This window comes from Varanus komodoensis, unplaced genomic scaffold (genome assembly GCF_004798865.1).
Source record: "Varanus komodoensis strain SLA01 unplaced genomic scaffold, ASM479886v1 scaffold48, whole genome shotgun sequence".
Classification (NCBI taxonomy): domain Eukaryota; kingdom Metazoa; phylum Chordata; class Lepidosauria; order Squamata; family Varanidae; genus Varanus; species Varanus komodoensis.
The window spans coordinates 4,364,023-4,376,597 of NW_025336059.1; the positions used below are offsets into that span (position 1 = coordinate 4,364,023).

General features: G+C 49.9%; 1 protein-coding gene and 1 long non-coding RNA gene across 2 annotated transcripts in view; one reads left to right on the forward strand and one right to left on the reverse strand.

The window, feature by feature from the left end:
- Positions 1–10,230, reverse strand: part of LOC123030923 — a 26,502-nt gene extending 16,272 nt beyond the window's left edge. The window contains exon 1 of the long non-coding RNA XR_006416196.1: positions 9,770–10,230. This is a non-coding gene — a long non-coding RNA (uncharacterized LOC123030923). The remainder of the gene's footprint in view (positions 1–9,769) is intronic.
- Positions 7,127–12,575, forward strand: part of VWA1 (von Willebrand factor A domain containing 1) — a 23,536-nt gene continuing 18,087 nt past the window's right edge. Inside the window, exon 1 of the mRNA XM_044445261.1 lies at positions 7,127–7,517. Coding sequence (XP_044301196.1) covers positions 7,448–7,517 — 70 coding nt within the window. The 5' untranslated portion in view covers positions 7,127–7,447. The remainder of the gene's footprint in view (positions 7,518–12,575) is intronic.

Here is a 12,575-nt window from a genome sequence, read left to right on the forward strand (position 1 = left end):
GATGGACGCCTGACCCACACTCTTAGGAGGTCTGCCTTAACCAATACACTTCCTGAGGAAGCGCTTTGGCCAGCTGCAAACATCTGTCTTAACCTATTGGGAGAACAGATGGGGGTCAGCCACAGCGAATCGGCTAAATCCCTAGGATTGTCAATATCATGTTTTGAAAGCGTTGGAAGATCACGCTGCTCTCAGAAAGCTGTTATTTTCTCTGGCATTTTGGCAAAGATTGAGACGCGGCTACAGCCTCTGAAGAACTGAAATTCACACCCAGCTGGTCTTGTTTTGATATTCCACATTCATTAACCTGACATTTTACTAACCCCTACTTGGGCTGATGCTGTGAAATGTGGCAGGCACGGGGAGGGTGTGCCAAGAAATAATGATCTGTGTAGCTATTGAATATTAACGATTGTATTCTTAACTCGGAATGGCTCCAAGGATCACAGACAGATGGTCATGGCTTGGCCATAGCAGACAGTCTGGAGTGAGCCAGGAACCAGAACTAAGCAGCAAAGAAGATCAGAGAATAAACAGAAGACAGGTCGAGAAAATAAGCTGGGGAAGGACTGAAGAGCCATTGGGATGGGCGGATGAACCAGGGGGGTGAGCTGAAGAGAAACCAGGACCAAAGTGCGATCCAGAGAAGCCAATAAACCAGGAAAAGGCCTGGAGAGCAAGCAAAGAGTTAGAACTAAATTGCAAGCTGGGGACAGCCAGCTAAGAGTTAAGACTGAAAGGCTGCCTAGAGTGGAAAATGACCTGGGAAGCAGGGTTTAAAAGCAAACTGGATCAGAGAAGAAACTAAAGGCAGAACCAGAAAACAAGCAAGGACTGGAAAGCAACTGGGATCAAAGCAGAGAGGGCCAGGAGGAGGGTGGGCCAAAACCACAGGCGTAAAGAGCAAGGGCTGAATCAGGAAGCGGGAGTGGAGGAAGGGCGCGAGAGCAACCAGATGGAAGGACAGTCAAGGGGAGAGCATCGGCCAGGAGGCTGGGGCAGACCAAGACTCCCTGGGAGCAGAGGCCGGTGGGACAAGCCAAAGCGCAGGATCAAAGCACGACTGGCGATGCAGAGGGGCGCCGGAGGTCGGGCGGACGGCTTTGCACAAGTGGGGAAGCAGTGGGGCGAGAAGGGAAGGAGCCCAAACACCAGCCTGGCAGAGAACGCCAAAGCAAGGCTGGAATGCTCTGTCCGGAGATTACGGAAGATTGTGCAGCTTGCTGAGGAGGCAGAGTTCAGGTTGTGACAATGAAGACACAGTTCAGAGACCGCTGTCCCCAAATAAGAGTTTCTGGAAAGAAATAACAGCGCTGGATTCGGGGGGGGGGGTCCCTTCGGATGCACATTTTGCCCTGTGATCCCAACGAGGCAGAATCCAGGCGAGGTGGGAAGAGGGAGGCAAGACCTGTGTCATAAGGGCTAGAAACTTGCTCCAAAAACAAAAGGAAGATGTGATCTTTTGCAAGATACTGAGCTTTGCTCCCATGATAGGTGTTTTTTTTTTTTTGTTTTTTTTTTGTGAGCCGCCCCAAGGCTTTGTTGCGATGGGGGCGGCATAGAAATGTTTTAAATAAATAAAATAAATAAATGAAGGTGGGCCTTCAGCATCCTTGAGAATGGGCCCTTCCATTTCTTCTCTGTGTTAACTACAGAACTGATCTTCTTAAAATCTTTTCTCACTATGTTATCAGCCACCTAATCTGCTCTGGGCTGAAGAAAGAAAAGAAAAAGCAAAAGTCAGAACAGAGCTATCGATGATTTCTCATTGGCCTGTTGACAAATTTCCCTCTTAGATCGCCAAGATCTATGGCTGATTTTAAAAAGGGAAAGAAACAGCCTTTATAGTGTTTCAAAAAGGGTGCGGGGAAGGAAATACGCTGACTTGGAACATCCATTCCTGAAATCAAATGTTACAACTTGAACCAATGTATATATTTTCCATTGCTTCACTGTTTTGGCCTGGAGGGCTCTTGGAAAAATGTGATCACTGCTCTATATCGCCCTGCGTAACTGAGCAAGACTCTCCCTGTAAGCTACAAAGCTGAAAAGCTTTTAATAATAATGAATAAAAGACTGAGGGAATTTTGGAGACAAATTTTCCATCTATCTCTGTGCCATCAGCAACCAAATAAAATCTTTGATGGCCGTTTCATAGCCCCAGGGCCAGCAATTAAATAGTTTGTCACAGATGACGGAAGCTGGGAGTCAGTTTGGAAACACGTCCAATGGAATTGAGCAAAAGGATGCTTGGGTGCGATCTTTTTTGGTCGTTGCCTGCTGTCAGGATCTCACCAGCATGGCCTTCTCCAAGCTGGTATCCCCCTGAACCCAGATCTTTGCCCATCAGCTCGTTGAGACTGATGGGGAAACGTCTGAAGGGTATCCATGTAGGAAAAGTTACATTAGAAGCACACTGTGCTCTCCTTTCCTCTTTTCCACCACATCCCAGGAGTTCCCGATGGATCATCTTTGGGGCACAGATCCAGAGACGGCATCGCAGCCCCGCCTGGGACTGACCCGCTGCTCCTCACCCAGCCAGTCCTGCCCAGACTCATTTATTTTGATTGATTTAGTTGAATTAGACCATTCTCTAGCAACGCTCTTTCCAGCGTAAAACGCAATCATACAAGGAACAATCACACCCACAGTAATCATAACCGTCTCGAAAATAACAACTGCCATTAACAAGAAGAAGAAAATAATCATGCCCAGTAATGTGTGGATCAAAATACTGATCCACGGCAACCATTCAGCCATAATCTGGACAAAACCAGATTATCCAATCAAGCCATCTATCCAACGATTAAAATGATGGGTGAATTAAAAGGTTTTGCCCTGGTGCCAGAGAGTATACAGTGATGGCACCTAATGCTCCTCCCTGGAGAGTTCGCTCCAGAGATGGGGTGCCACAACCGAGAAGGCCCTTCCCCGTGTGGCCACCTTCCTTCTTTTAGCGGTGGCTCACCAGAGACCTTTAGTACTGGGACGGCATATGAACACTTTAAATAAATAAATGCACGAATAAACAAAAAGGACCTCGGTTATGTGCAGGATCTGCTGACCGCTGCCCCTCCGGTGAGCCACGCGCTTTCAGCCTCCCGGTCACGTGTCGTGAGCGGCCCTCCGCTGCCCCAGGTGCACAGTGCACAGCCGCATCGCTGTGGCTTCCCAGAGAAGAGCCGGCTTTTCCTGGTCTGGGAGAAACTAAGTGGATCATGGGACTCGTTCCTCGAGGCACGAAATTAATCTCAAGCCCATCACACTCCTCAAAGCTGCGCACAGCAGTTCCCCTACCCCCTCCCTTCTCGGAGGGGTCGAGGCTTCCAAAACACCATATTCAACCTCCCTCTTTAGAGACTCCTGAAATAAGTGTTGTGGTCCCAGCACCTTTGGGGTGGTGTACGCACCCCAGGTTGTAGTCTGAATTCCTAAGGAGCCCTCCATGGCCTCAAACTCTCTCTCCCAAAATAGTTTCAGCACCATGGATAATACCTATCAAGTTCAGACTACAACCCGGAGTGGATACACAGCCTCTGTTGAAGAGCACCAGAATATATCTGACTTGTTATCCCACAAAAGGATATAAATGCAAAATATTATTATTATTATTAATAATAATAATAATAATAGACACGGAAAACAGGGACCCTACCGTCTGAATAACTGTATCTGAAGCATTCTGCCTGCAAAGTAGATCACCTAACCCCCTTCCTCCCTCCTTCCTCCTTTTGTGCTCTTTTGGATGGACAGTAATTTCTAACCATGTTTTGGCACTCATCCCTGGGCCTCTAGAGAAATATCACACAGGAAGCCTACAAATGAGAAAAAGTTTCTGGTTCTTCCATCTGTTCTCTCTCTCCCTCTGCCTTTCTCTCTCCCTTCGGTCCTGTGCCGTTTCCACCTCCTCCCAAACCCACCGCCTCCACCGCTGCCTTGTCATGTCAAAACAGAGCGTAATGCTCCCCCGTCCGCAGAATGCCGAGCGGTCCAGAAGTCACTTTGGGTTGTGCCGCTCACCCTGAGCGGTGGGTGCAGAACGACAAGCTGGGCGCCCTTGGGCCTGCTCAGTTGACTGACACGCTGATGCGAAGCGACCTTGAGGAACTAACCACGGAGCATCCCGGGCGAGCCAGGGCGGGGACCGTGTTCCTGTGCAAGCTTCCCTTTGCTCCCAAGTCACTCGAGGGGAACCCAATCTGCCAAAGCCTCTGCCAAAAATATTCCCCCTTTCTTTCTTGCTAACTTTTTGCTGCCTTCCTTTGCAGAAAGCAAAGTCCAGGTGGGTTTGCCAAAGGCTCTGTGTCGGATGCACCATTCCGGGATTTTATGAGCCATCTTCCTGGAGTTCTTGAGGCAAGCAGTGAAATCTTGGAGCAAAAAGCCAGAAGCAATGGGCAACCTCCTTTTTTTGCAGGGTTGCAAAATCCCCAGCTGCTCTCTCCCAGTAGATTCCCATCCTCCCCTGCTCTACCTAACAGAATCTTGCTTCATCTGGCCGAACGTGGTCTGTCTGCTCCGGGGGTTGTCCACCTGGTGTCCCCGGATATTTTGGACCGTGTCTCTCATACTTCCAAGCCTGCATGGCCAGTTGAAAGAAATGCAGGAGGAGCGGACTCAGGAAGTTGGACACGTGAACCGAACCACTGTTTTCACGGCTGCTATTTATTTTGGCAGCTTGGAGCTCATTTTTCACCTCGCTAGAAATGGTGGAGAACGGCCAGAGATGACGAATATTCTTCTCTTTCTAAAGGGCCAGGGAATGAGAAAGGAAGACCTCAGAACATTTCTCAGAATAAGGCCTTTGGAGAAAGTTATGGCTCAGCTCCAGAATGTTGGCCATGCCTGAATATTGTGGAAATGTTGGATGACTAAGTCCTTCTGAGCAGCTTGACAGAAATGCTGTGTATTTTTCATGACAGATCTAGCCAGCTTTTTATCTTTCACCACAAACCCCAAGGTGAAACCATGGCATTGCATTGGCTGTCACAACAACCTTGCGGGGTAGGTTAGGCGGAGAGTCCAGGACTGGCCCAAAGCCACCCAGGGAACCTCATGGTTGGGTGAGGGCTAGAACTGGAATCTCCCAAGTCCTAGGCCAACATGCTAATCGCTCCACCACACTGGCTCACACAACAACCCTGCGAAGTAGGTCAGGTTGCAGCATGGCCTTCCCAGCTGAGCTTGAGGAAGATGGGCATAGTAGATTAAAATCAGCATTCCAGCGTGGGGCGGGTGACCCATGTTATAAATACCTGTGTGAACCAGCCGGAGAATAAGGCATGAGTCAGCAGTTCATGGTGACCTGCCTAAAATATCACCTTTCGAACTGGAGCCCCAGCCATGGAGATCTTACAGGATTTGTTTATGGGACAGCTTAAAGGTGGCAGCAAGTGAGTAACCTGCCCGGCCGCACCACAGGTGCCCGGCGGGGGGATGGTTCCCAAACATGGGACAGCTCAGTGTCTGGCTTAGCGGCTTCCTAGCCCCTGGCCTGGTTCTGAGAAAAGGGGTGTCGGGAGCCCTGGGCCAGAATCCATTTTCCAGGGCCCCCGATTTCTTTGCCCAGACCCAGGGGCTCCTTGGTGCCAATTTTCAAGGGGGCTTGCAGCCAGGGACAGGTCGATGAGTCCGCATCTGAGTGGGGACTAGAAGCTGGATCTCCCGAGTCCCACCCTGGCCCTGTAACCACTACTCCACAGAATTATTTTGGCCCATCAGGATGAATGGGCATGTGAGGGTGAGTCACCAGGATAACATGACTGTGTTCCAAACACTGAATGGGGCCAGAAGGAACTGTTGGCCAGCTCCACGCTTACAAGGAGCTTTGTCACCCATGAACCAGGGCCGGGGCGCATGGTGGATCGGCTTGTGGCTTTGGGAGACGTCGCTAGCTCTATTTTCTGCTTCTCGGGCCGCTCTCCAGAGATGCCGGCCCTTCCTCCAAAGCGTGCATCAGTGCCTTTAGCGAGTTGCCCTGGTCTCTGAACTCCACCCAAAAGTACGGTTGTGGCAATCGTGCCTGGGCCGGACTCTGGAGAGTTTGCAGATGGTATTGTATGCATACAAGCTTGTTTCCAAATCCCATCCTTTCCAAAAGCATTTTTTAGTTACTCCCACGAAACAGTCAGCCCTAGTGGTCCCTGAGGAAAATTCCAAAATCTACATTCATGCAAGCAACATGGATAAATCCCTTGCCATACAAGAAATCAAGCATTGTTTACCTTTTCAGACGATGCAACGGCTGCCCCGTTTTGCAACAGGAGTCTGAGAACCTATTTTAAATTAACATTTCAGTTATGTGGCCAGAGATAGCTTCTGAAATGGAAGGGAATAAATGTAGTCCCCATCCTGTCACCGTAAAGACTGGCTGTAGGGTGACCACTCTTTTTATTTTTAAGGGCTCCTGTGCCTTAAATAACTGCATTACAAAAGAAATTCAGCCAGTGCTTTCCCTATCTGAAATACAGATGAGGGAAAGTGTTTTCTGCTAAATAGGGAACTGAGATGCATAAATTCTAAATGCATAGAAGCTTTCCCAGGGGAAAAAGCTGACAATTCTGGGCAGCCATGGGTGGAAGGAAAAGAGCAGCTAGATATGAGGGTTACAAGAACATCAGAAAAACCCTGCAGGTCCAGCATTTCTGTTTCGTGTCCCAGCAGCTGGCTGCATCAAACCCACAAGCAGGAAATAAGGGTGGGTTTAGGCGCTCAGTGGTTATATTTTGTCTTAACCAGCCAGATTTCTGTGATTCCCACAATGAAACCCCTAGAAATGTAGAAATGTAGCAGGTGGATTGACAAGAGCTTCCCGCAGCTACATTTCTATGTGCGGCACTGTGGTTGCCAGCTTTTTTCTGCATCCTGCTCCTCTTCCTAGAATCGCAACTCAGAAACCTCCAGGAACGAGCAGGTACCATTTTCCCCGAGCCTAGAGACTGGCATCTGCTCCGAATTCCTGCCTGGGGTGGTACAGCTAAAGAGCCTATAGGAAAGTTGGCATCTCTCGTGGAAAGCACAGGGACGGAGATGGCTCGACAAAGACAGTTTGTCCCAGTGATTTCTGCCTGTCTGTTCGCCATGCTCCACAATTCCGCCCTCCCCAGGCGAGCTGAACTTTTAAAGGAGTCAGCCGCTGGAGCAGGAGGGGTGTTTTGCTGCAGCTACTCCTGTCAAGAAGGATTTACGACTTGGAAGGAAGAAAAGGAAAAGAGAGAGAGAGAGAGAGAGAGAGAACCTGAGTTGGAGATTTCGCAACTGTGCAGGGAGCGAGAAATTACCAAGCCCTGGAAGGGTGGGTGTCTCGACTCACGGCCAGAGGGGTGGCATAAAAAGCACAGTTCCTGCCTCACGCTGGGAGAGACTTTAATATGACTGAGTTTAGACAGCCATCCTCTCTTCCCCGTTTCAAGGTTTTGGGTTTAAGGTAGCTGAGCACGAAGTTGCTATGTGGTCCCGAACTCCACTGCCTCTTTTCTGCTTGCAGTTTCTCCTGGGACAAGCACGCCTGCAGAGAGGTGAGTGGTTTCCAGCAAGCGCAGCAAAGCGCGCTTTTATTTCTGGCTATTCTTCGGACTTGTTTGCTTTGTGGGGGGTGGGGGTTGTTGAGGCTTTCCAACATCAATTTTAGCTGGCACTGTTTAAAAACTTGTTTGCAAGCACAGAGGGAGAGAGACACACACAGGCAGAGAAGTCCCGCAGAAGCTATGCGAAGGCTGTAAGACGCACGGTGCTTCCAGACAGAGGGGGCTTGGTGCTAATTATCGGAAAGCAATGCACAGTATTCCTTCTTCATTTTCTTGGAGGATTTTCTGCGTGAATGCAGAGAAGTGGAAGTGGAAGAAGTAGGGGGAAACGCGGCAAGATCGCAAGAGGATTCCTAGGCAGCCTGACTCATAAAATTCCATGAATGGCTCAGATCAAAGATGCTCTTAAACTTTTTCTCAACGCATCCTGAGAGAAGGAATTGTTTTCTGACTTTGTGGAAGTTAGATTTGTCGCCTTGAAAAGTGTCTCTGTACTTGTTCAAGGGCTGCCTTGTGGGTGGGTGTTTTTACTTTCTCTCTACTTTCCTCCACAATCTTGGATATTATTATGAAGCAGTGATGGCAAACCTGTGCCGCCCCACAGAGGTTGGTGGACTCCACTTCCCATCAGCCCCAACTAGCCTGGTCAGGGATGGTGGTCATTGTGGTCCCAGGACATTTGAGGCACTGTGGTTCTCTACCCCGTCACTACAGTTTTAGGCTCTGAGAGGGACGGGAATGCAAAAAGACAGCCTGTTATTTTGATGGTGCCAGCTAATAAATAGACAGGAAAGTGGAGAAGCAGGTCTCTGCCCTGAGGAGGTTACAGATCTAAGTCTTTATGATGCAGGAGGAGAAGACAAAGGTAATGGCAGAGGAACTGGGGGAAAGGCACAGTGGTCCTTGCTTCAGGTGGCGGGTTGCTAAGCGGGGGTACAACAACTTGGTAGGAGAGGGAAAGCGACTGGGAGCCAGGGCAGGGCTGGGTACAGAAAATATTAAATATTTTATGCAAAACTCTGCATCAGCTATGAGACAGCATGGCAGCCAGTAGTGGGGCAGAGAACCTCTCAGAGATGTAGGGCTGCGAGCCACCCTCTAGCAGCCCCTCTGACTGGGGTGTTCTGGCTGTCCAGTGAAAACAGGACAGGACTGGGCAGCTTATGGACCCGACGGACATCTGGTTTTTGTCCTGGCAAAACGGGCAAATGTCCTCGCAGCTGCCGAGCCCCACCTGCTGTGATTTCGGGCACAATGAGCTGCAAAGTGGTGCTCAGCCAGCAGGGCTACTGTGGCCAAACCCGCAAACGCATCCTTGCTCTTGGTACGGTAGCGAGAGAGAGAAATTGGGGGTGGTTCTGGACCAGAAAGCAAGGCCTGGAAAGAGTCAAAGGATTTTATGTCGGTGTTGCCGCAGGAGGCACCCTTCCAGTTGATGCTGAAGTAAATTTCAGCTACCCCGCAGGAGAAATGTTTAAAATTTCAACTTCCAAAGGTAGAGCTGGTCGACAGGGAGTAACAGTCTGCTTTGGAGAGTAGTGGATTTTCTAGAGATCTTTAGGCAAGGCTGCCTGGGACCTCGGTGTCCAAAGATGCTCTAGTGCTAGCTTTCAAGTGCATCGGCAATGGGTTGGAATAGATGGTCTCTGGGGTTCCTTCCACTCTACACCCCATCCCTTCCCTCTTTCCTGCTTGCTGTAATTTTTCCCGCTTCCCCACAGCACCCTTGCAGTTTGGAGGACAGGAGGTCTGGGCAAAAGACACTTGTGCATTTGGGTAGGGTTTACCTTCTGCTTGTCCAGCATCTGTGTAGGACACTTTAGTGTGGATTGTGGCCTAAGTCCTGGGGATTCAAGCCCCAAGAGCTTGTACTGGGATAATCACAAATAGCACCCATCTCCAGTTCCTATCGAAAGCAATGGCGCACGGTAGTCACCACTAACTTAAGAAGGATCCCGATCAGGCCAAGACCCATCTAATCCTGCATTTGGGGTGTACAGACACGAGGCCTCTGATCATGGAGGTCGCATATGGCCATACAGAGTAGCATCTTTGGTTTTAAATGAGCAGTCCTCCAAGATCAAACAAGGCTTCCCCTGGTCCAGCTTTCTGTTCCCTCAGGGGACAACCAACTTTCCACTGCCTTCTCTGAAATGAAACCCGAAGTTTCAGGCACCAAACAGGGATTCTTTCTCCCAGTCTCCACACACTCCTGGGCTGGGGTATTTCTCACCAAGGCTTACCCAAGATCCTAACTGGAGACGTGCGAACTTGACCCTGGGGCCTTCAGGCAGGCAGGTGTGTCACAGCTGGACTGCAGTCCTTTCCTCGAAGGCACAGATCAGGGCAGAGAGATGCTCCAGCCGGGGATGAATCGCTGCGGACATGCCTTCGACGCGGTTTGCCCACAGAAAGAAGGGGCACGTGCTTGGTGGACATCAGCGAGGCCTCGAATTGCACGCAGCTGGAAGGCGGCCATCCTTTGCAATCTTGTGCTCTTTTTCATCGGCTCGCCTGGTAACTGGCCCAGGGCCTGCCTCTGGAAAAGAGTTTGAAGCCGCAAGATAGCAATAAGCCACGTGGTTTGCTTAAAGCGTTCTTGGCTGCACCCTGCTCTTTGGGGCTGCCAGAACTGCTTACATAAGATCAAATGAAAAGAAGACAGTCTCAAAGACACATCATAAAAGGAAAAATGGAAGAGGAGGGAAGAGGCAGCAGTGCGGGGGGGGGGGGGGGGGAGCAGGCCAGGCATCCATTCTTCAGTGTACAGAGAAGTTCTTCAGGACCAGCCACAATAGTTGCAGTGGAACACTGTGTATATTTACAGAGAAGCAAATCCCCTTTGCTCCAATGGGATTTGCTTCCTGCAAGGCACTCCAAGGGTTGTCCTCCAATGAGGGCCATGTAAATGCCGCCGAGGCCCTTATCGGAGGACGAAAGACTGACGTTAGACGCTGTGAATATTTGGCGAATAGCGAAATAGGCAAAAAAGATGGGGCGCATAAAAATAGTTCTATATTGCATTTGAGTCTTCGAAATGCTTAATCCGGTATCATCCTTCCAACCGCCCGACAAGAGAATCACCTACTCCTGGACCAAGAGAGCAGCTTGTTTAATCTGCCTAGGCAGTTCATGGCAGAGGCAAGACTCGAACCAGCAGCTTCTCCAAACCAGTGTTTTAGCAATCATCTGTATTCACCGAGCACCTCTGACCTGCTCTCAGCGGCCCTTTCAGGAAACCTTGGCTAATGGCAGCAAGAACGAAAACACACCCACAGTTTGGGTATTACATTCAGTCCTCAGGCATAAAGAAACTGGATACTTCTCCTCTAACCAGTACATCACCTTGAAGTTGCCACGGATCTATCAAAGACCACCATCTTTTTCCCAGAATCCCCTGACGGTAGCATCATTCTAAAGCATTCTGGGAGGAAAATGGAGGTCAGCATTTTGCAGCAGCCCTTTCCTCCACGAATGTCTCAGAACAGCAGTGCAGAAATGGCTCTGTAGCACATCGACGCACCAGGATTATGTCTTTCCCCTGACATTTCCCTTGCATCTTTGAGAAGAAGCAAAACAGGAAACTGCTGACGTAGAAAGCAAAAGCTGAGCACCCGAACCTGCTGAAAGACACAGCTAGCTGCAAGCGAGTTTCTGACACCCAAGTAGGTTATGGGGGATGGAACAGCACAGCTCTGGTACTCCATCAGAATTTTCTCCAATGCCCACGCGGGTTGCGTCATCGGTTGCCCTCTGTCCCTCTTTTGTAAGGCATGCTAGAAACTGGGAACATTTTGCTGACAAAGGAGGGATGTTCTGGCTCGTAAGAGAAATGCGTAGCTGTGGTGCAGCGCGCTTTTCTTCCTGCTTGGTCCCCTCCGACCGCGATGCTGCTAAGGAACCTTGAGCTGAACAAGCCCTGTGTTTGTACTGCTTTAGGATGCATGGGAAAAAATGGTTGGGTAGACATTTTTAGACAAATTTAGCAAGTTTGCACCTTCCGGGGTATACACAAACTGGAACGGCCTCTCATGCTGAAATTTGCACTTTTCCGATTTTAGCAAACAAATGTGCAGCTCTCTGGGTTTGCCTCTCAGGGAAAGGTCAGCACACAGATGTATATATTGGAGTAAAACTGACACAGGGGCTTTATCTTAGTGTCAACTGGCTGGCAAGACGTGTGCACAGGGGCAAGGTGCATTTTTGTGACTGGATGAAGAAAATGCATGCATGATTTTGTGCAAAGGACCAGAATCACAAGCGGCGGGGGCGGGGTGGGGGCGGGAATGTGGAGACACTTTGCAGACAAGGGAGTGAGAAACTGAGGGAAATGTGAGAGGAAGAGATTGGCCCATCCCAATGCAGATGTGACCTGAATTGTGTGAATGGTTGGTCCAAGGCAAATGAGTGAGGGCATGATAGAGGGGCACGAAAGGGTGGGGTGACGCAAGCAAATAGGGAGAAGTTTTGGTTCCCCTTTCCTAATGCTAGAACTCAGTTGGGTCCTTCCATAAGCTGATGGGAAATCCGGGTCAGATCAAAGGAAAAGCCCTCCCTCTCACAGAGCATAGAGAAAATGCAGAAGTCGGCCACCGATCTGGATGGCTTTACAAGATTGGCTACTAGTCCAGGTGGCTACATGCTAGATCTGAGGCAATGTGCCTGCACACCTCAGGTGCTGGGGAACATGGGGCAGGAGGTGGTTACAGCATTCCAGGGACTTTTCTTGGCTACTTTGTGACCGGGATGCTGGGCAAACGGGTCTCGGTCCATTCCGGAATGGTGCTTTCTAATGTCCCTGTTTTGCTGCTTGAGGCAAATGGCAAGACGGCAGAATTAAAACGGGGCCAGAGGCCAGGCGACTCCACCCAGCCCTGTGCGGGCAACACGGTGCCAGGCAGCTGTTCCAACAATCCCCAGATATTCATTCGCTCCCTGGCCAAGCTTTTGGCTGGCTCTTTCACCAGGCGCCTGGGCAACAGACTCAGCTTGCAGCCCGTGAGTTGAGAGCCCGTGCGGAGGAGTGGTTAAGCACAGGACCGAGACTCA